This window comes from Rhinopithecus bieti, unplaced genomic scaffold, assembly GCF_001698545.2.
Source record: "Rhinopithecus bieti isolate Rb0 unplaced genomic scaffold, ASM169854v2 scaffold_15749, whole genome shotgun sequence".
In the NCBI taxonomy this organism is placed as follows: domain Eukaryota; kingdom Metazoa; phylum Chordata; class Mammalia; order Primates; family Cercopithecidae; genus Rhinopithecus; species Rhinopithecus bieti.
Genome location: NW_016808209.1, coordinates 1 through 6,663, shown reverse-complemented (window position 1 = coordinate 6,663; position 6,663 = coordinate 1). Strand labels below are relative to the sequence as shown.

General features: G+C 39.4%; 1 protein-coding gene across 1 annotated transcript in view; it reads left to right on the top strand.

The window, feature by feature from the left end:
• Positions 1-6,160, top strand: part of LOC108537985 (dynein heavy chain 6, axonemal-like) — a gene marked incomplete at its 3' end in the record, with an annotated part of 46,015 nt that extends 39,855 nt beyond the window's left edge. The window contains exons 7-9 of the mRNA XM_017885778.1: positions 509-706; positions 3,064-3,263; positions 5,997-6,160. Coding sequence (XP_017741267.1) covers positions 509-706; positions 3,064-3,263; positions 5,997-6,160 — 562 coding nt within the window. The remainder of the gene's footprint in view (positions 1-508; positions 707-3,063; positions 3,264-5,996) is intronic.
• Between the last annotated feature and the right edge of the window lie 503 nt (positions 6,161-6,663).

The following is a 6,663-nucleotide window of genomic DNA, read 5'->3' as shown; positions in this document are numbered from 1 at the left end:
ATATATAATAAAATATATATATATATTTGTCTATATATATATTTCTTCTTCTTCTTCTTCTTCTTCTTCTTCTTCTTTCTTCTTCTTCTTCTTCTTTTGAGACGGAGTCTCGCTCTGTCACCCAGGCTGGAGTGCAGTAGCATGATCTCAGCTGACTGTGACCCACTATGTCCTGGGTTCAAGTTATTCTCCTGCCTCAGCCTCCCAAGTAGCTAGGATTACAGGCACCCGCCACCACGCCCAGCTAATTTTTGTATTTTTAGTAGAAATGGGGTTTCACCGTGTTGGTCAGGCTGGTCTCAAACTCCTGACCTCAAATGATGCACCTCCCTTGGCCTCCCAAAGTGCTGGGATTACAGGCTTGAGCCACTGTGCCTAGCCTATTTCTATAAATTTTTTAAAAAGAGAATATATGCAGCTGTTTGAGAGTTGATTTTATGTTAAAAAGTCAGAGTGAGTAAGCTGGAAACACATATCGAAATAATAAAGACTCATGGGTTTTCTAAAGGTTGCCATTAAGGTGTTGGAAAATTCCCTGAGAGGACAGCCCAGTATTTCATGGCAAGCACTGCGCTACCTGATTGGAGAAGTGATTTACGGTGGCCGGGTAATTGATAATTGGGACAAGCGATGCTTGAAGACCCTGCTCTACAAATTTTGTAATCCTGAAGTGCTGAAAGATGACTTCAGTTTCTCCAGTGATGGGGTAGGAAAAGAATTAATCTTCTTTCATTTCTCAATAATTTTAAAGTAAACATTGTTGCATTATTTAAAATACATATTTAAATGAATTTTGATGTTCATTTTTAAAGGTTTTTATTAGCTTTCAGTATTATAAAAGTAATTTACCCATGACTCTATTAAATATAACATTGTGCAGGGCAGTAAACAAAAGAATGATTTAAAATAGTTCATGTCCTCTAAGAACCCAAAGTGTAAGATACAAAGCACAAGGGAGCTAACATTTATAAATCAACGATTCCAGGCCACTCACTTGATATATGTTTCTCATTTAATGCTCAAAATAACCATAGGGAATAGATGCTATTGTCAGTTTACAGAAATCCCACATCTCTTGTTCTTTATCCCCTCTTCTCCCCCTCAGTTTCTATCCTCTATCCAAACCTTCACATTCATGGAGCAGAAAACTCCATATTAGACATCAGCAACTGTGTGTGCCTGTCGAGTGGCTGCTAGCAGAGGAAAGAATCCTACAGACCTCTGACCTTAGACTGTGGAGGGTTGGACTTGACATAAACTTTGATGGGTGGGAATTTGGATAAGAGAGGTGAATGGAAGATGAAAAGGAAGATGACAGCTGTGGGTGATCATTGTGAGCTGGTATATCAAGAGAAAGAGAGGTCATATCCAGGTTGTCTGTCTGGGGTCTTGACGATATGGATAGATAAAGAAAACAGTAAAAATATTTTAGGGAAATTCATTTGTAAGGCATCTATAGAATGGATAGCAATGGTCTATGTTGATGACCCTGAGTCAACAAGAAGGCATTAAATTATGTCCTTTATGCACTATTTGCTAAGGAAGAAAAATCTATGAGAGCTTTTTTTTTTAAGATTTCCATCTAAACAAACAAACAAACAAACAAACAACTGTCTTAAGGCCAGGTGTGGTGGCTCATGCCTGTAATCCCTGCACTTTGGGAAGCTGAGGCAGGTGGACCACTTGAAGCCAAGAGTTCGAAAGCAGCCTGGCCAACATGGTGAAACCCTCATCTCTACTAAAAATACAAAAATTAGCCAGGTGTGATGGTGCGCACCTGTAGTCCCAGCTACTCAAGAGACTGAGGCCTGAGAATCACCTGAACCTGGGAAGTGGAGATTGCAGTGGGCCATGACCACACCACTGTATTCCATCCTGGGCAACAGAGTAAGATCCTGTCTGAAAAAAAAGAAAAAAAAAAACTGTTTCAAATAACATATTAGTTAAATTTAGGGTTCTCTGGCCAAGTGTGGTGGCTCATACCTATAATCCTAGCAGTTTGGGAGGATGAGGAGAGTAGATCACTTGAAGTCAGGAGTTTGAAACCAGCCTGGCCAACATGGTGAGACCCCATCTATACTAAAAATACAAAAATTAGCCAGGCATGGTGGCTCACGCCTATAATCCCAGCTACTCAGGAGGCTGAGGCATGGGAATCACTTGAATCTGGGAAGCAGAGGTTGAAGTGAACCGAGATCATGCCACTGCACTCCAGCCTGGGTGATAGAGTAAGACTCCATCTCAAAAAAAAAAAAAAAAAAAAAAAAGTTTAGGGTTCTTTAAATTGCCCAAAGAATACAATGTGCGTGGTTTCATACACACTATTACATTAAGTATGCACTAAGAGAATAAGGTATACTGTAACATACAGTATACAATCGCATTGGCAGGATTATATTACATGACAGAAATGTATTCTGAAATTTATATTTCAACTGTTCAGTTGCTTTAAAACACTGGGAATTTTATGACAGTTTCAGCTTGCCAGCTCTTCCTGTTTTTTGTCATAATCTTGCTTCTTCTGCAGGTAATTTTTTTTATCAGTGACTGTTATTTGATTTTTCCCTCTGACCTTTATTAATTCTTCAACATTTTCCTTAATGATATCAAGAAAGCCACCATCACCCACTTTCCTGACCATATGAACAATGCATTTCTCTTTTTGGTCAGTGATCAGTTATTCTTAAGATCATTCTCACATTCCTTCTATAGCTTTTACAAAAGTAAAATGATTTGTTCAAGCCTTAATTGCATTCATTATCTATGGGTGGTCAGAATCACCCTCACCTTTAAAGTGTTTTTTTTTTCTTTCTCTCTTTTCCCAACAAGAAAGTTATACATGCATATCATATGCACATTACAATACAGTAGTCCCAGATGTTGCTTTTTACAGTGTCTAAAATATACAACATGCAATAAGAAAGCCTTCGGTATAAAATTTCATGGGAAAATATTGTCTTCAAGCATTACTGAAAGTAGATATCTTATTCTGGCAAAAACTAACAAAGTGTTCAGAAGTAGCAGGATTGAAGAAAAAAGCTAACAAAATGGTTAAATTTTCAGATATGTCAACCAGTTCCAGGATCTGCAAGCATAAAGGACTACATACACATTATCCAGTCCTTACCTGATGATGACCCTCCCGAGGTCTTAGGAATACACCCAGAGGCCATCAGGAGCTGCTGGGAGACCCAAGGCAAAGAGTTTATTGAAAATCTGATTGCCATGCAACCAAAAACTACCACCGCCAACCTCATGATCAGGTAAGAACTCGCTAAGAAAAACTGTTGGTCAAAAATTATCAGGCTGGGTCTGGCAGCTCACGCCTGTAATCCCAGCACCTTGGGAGGCTGAGATGGAAAGATTGCTTGAGCTCAGGAGTTCCAGACCAGCCTGAGCAACATGGTGAAACCCCGTCTCTACAAATAATACAAAAATTAGCCGAGTGTAGTGGTGAGCACCTGTAGTCCCAGAACTTGGGAGGCTGAGACCCTGTCTCAAAAAAAAATTCATTTGAAGAGATATGTAGAAAAGTATAGTCTACATGGTAAAGAAACTAAATTCTACTTCAATTAGTTCCTTACGTATTTAAGTTCTAATTTTTCAATTTGTATGTCTAACAAATTTTAACACTTTTAAAAGATATTTGAATGTTTGCTCCCATTTATAAACTTAATCAAACATTTTCAAATATATTAATATTCATTATAAAGTTAATGTACTTTAATTTGTCTGCCAGACCTTCTCAAATCTTTGAGCAACTTTTATAAATCTAATAATCAAATAAATGTGGTGAATCTTAAATTCTCTTATTCCCTAATATTATATATCTATCTAATGAGATTTCAACCTAAAATCATAAATCAGTTTCTCAATTATCTCTTTTAATTGGGGTCACAAGACTGACCCCAATCTAACACAAGGTATTACAAGGCCCAATTCTCTTAAACATTACAAATATTTAAGATACCAACATATTATAAGGAAATGCTTCTAATAAACATACTAGATATGTTTATTAATGTCCCTTTGGTCACTTTGAGAGGCTATAATTATCCCAATCTTGCTGCATTTGCTTATTAGAGACTTGTCTGTGGGACTTAATTCAAAAATCTATCATATTCAATGTAATTTCCTTAGTGGTAGCAAATCTTTGCCCTCTGAAGGTAAGTTTGATTTTTGACACCTTTCGACCTTTTGAATTATTTGAAGCCACCTGGATTGAATTCTATGGAGATAATCAACTTTAAAGTCAAAACAGTGTGATGACAAAGGAGCCATGTGACCTCAGGTGTTCTGTAAACTGGTACCGAAGCAGCACTGTTGGACTAAATACTTAGTGGCAGCTTTAAGGTTATTGCTTATCTTGAAGGACGACATTCATTTGACTGTGAAACCTGGAGTGTTTGTTAAAAAATTAGTCCTGGCCAGGCACGGTAGCTCACACCTGTAATCCCAGCACTTTGCAAGGCCAAGATAGGTGGATCATGAGGTCAGGAGTTCAAGATAAGCCTGGCCAAGATGGTGAAACCCCGTCTCTACTAAAAATACAAAAAATTAGCCGGCGTGGTGGTGGGCACCTATAATCCCAGCTACTCGGGGACTGAGGCAGAGAATTGCTTGAACCCGGGAGGCGGAGATTGCTGTGAGCCGAGATTGCACCACTGCACTCCAGCCGGGGCGACAGAGCAAAACTCCGTCTCAAAAGAAAAGAAAAGAAAAAGAAAAATCAGTCCCTGCTAGTAAACAGAGCAACAGAGAGAGGGAACTCAAAAGAGATGTGCCCCATTTCCTACTCATCCACTAACTAAGGAGGTCCTCCCACTTCCCTGGGCCCTGGTTTCATCATCTTTAAAAGGGTTCCAAAGAGCTCTTCCAGCTCTAGTGTTTAGTGGTTTTGTGTAGTATTGCAGCCTCACCTAGGCCTGGACACACACTCCCCCTGTCACCACCCACGGACTGTGTGATTAAGAAGCCCTACATGTCAACACAGGAATGGAGCAAGCAGTGGAATCCTCCATGCAGCTGCTTCAGCATGCTCTGTTTAGTTGCCTCCTCTTTTTCATTGTTTTGCAGATGCATTCAGATGATTATTTTACAAAGAAATCCTAAAAAAGCTTTTATAATACATATTTCCTTGCAAATGTCTAAAATACATTGAACAGTTTCTCGTCTGTAAAATGAATTTCATAGTCTAACTAAACCATAGTATAGTTTTGCGGTTCTGTGAAGATACGTTTATCTTCAGATGGAATTTAAGCAGAGGGCCCTCTAATATTAGATGGATCTGTAGCTTGTTATTCTCTTGATTTCTTTTATTTTCCTTTCCTTTTCTTTCTTTCTTTTTTTTTTTTTTTTTTTTTTTTTTTTTTTTTTTTTTTTTGAGATAGAGTCTTGCTCTGTCACGCAGGCTGGAGTGCAGTGGCACGACCTCGGCTCATTGCAACCTCCGCCTCCTGGGTTCAAATGATTCTTAACGCCTCAGCATCCTGAGTAGCTCGGACTACAGGTGCCCACCATGCCTGGCTAATTTTTGTATTTTTAGTACAGACAGGGTTTTACCATGTTGGCCAGGCTGGTCTCAAACTCCTGACCTCAAGTGATCTGCCTGCCTCGGCCTCCCAAAATGCAGGTATTACAGGCATGAGCCACTGCGCCCGGCCAATTTTTATTTTTTTAATTGACATAATAATTGTACATATTTCTGGGGTACATAGTGATGTTTCAATACATACAATATATAGTGATCACATCAGGGCAATTCACATGTCCATCATCTCAAACGTTTATCCTTTGTGTTGGGAACTTTCAGTATCCTCTCTTCTAGCTAGTTGAAGATGTATAATCTATTTTTGTTAACTATAGTCATCCTACAGTGGTATAGAACACTAAACTTATCCCTCCTGTCTACCAGTAATCTTGAATCCTTTAACAAATCTCTCCCCATCTCCCCCTTCCTGTTCTGTGTCTCATTCTTTTCTTGGTTTCTTTTGCAGACCTGAGCAGAGTAAGGATGAACTGGTGATGGAAATTCTATCCGACTTGCTAAAGCGGCTGCCACTGACAGTGGAGAAAGAAGAAAGTGCTGTTGGAACTCCAAGCACATTGAAGAGCATGATGTCAAGCTCCATTTGGGAGTCTCTTTCTAAAAATCTCGAAGGTGAGCATGAGACAGGAGTAAGGCATCAGGAGTAAGGTAAACTTACTCTGGCATCAGGAGTAAGGTAAAGATAGGACAAAAAGTCCATAGAAATGAAAAGACTGAGATAAGATGGAAAATTCAGTCTCTGCCTCCTCTCTCCAAGTTGAAAAACAGAGAGCACAGAAGAAAGTCATGCTTTAGTTTGGGGGTGGGTAGCATGTGGCACTGAAATCAAAAGTGAAGAAATAATAAGTGTAGCAAACCAGAAAGCAGCAACTCCGCTTGGGAGATTCTCAAGAGCTCTTAGGTGCCTGGTCTCTCTGCCTATCTGCCTTCTGGAACAACAGAGGTTTAGATGGACCTTCTGCTGAAAGACCACTTGACTCAGAAGCTAAGGGGAATCAGGGCAGACCCAGGAAGACAGAGGAAGCCTCATTGCCCAGAGATGGCTCCAAACCCAGCTCTAAGGGGCTAAATTGCTGGACTATGATAATTTTCCCAGTTAAATTTTTTTTTCTTTT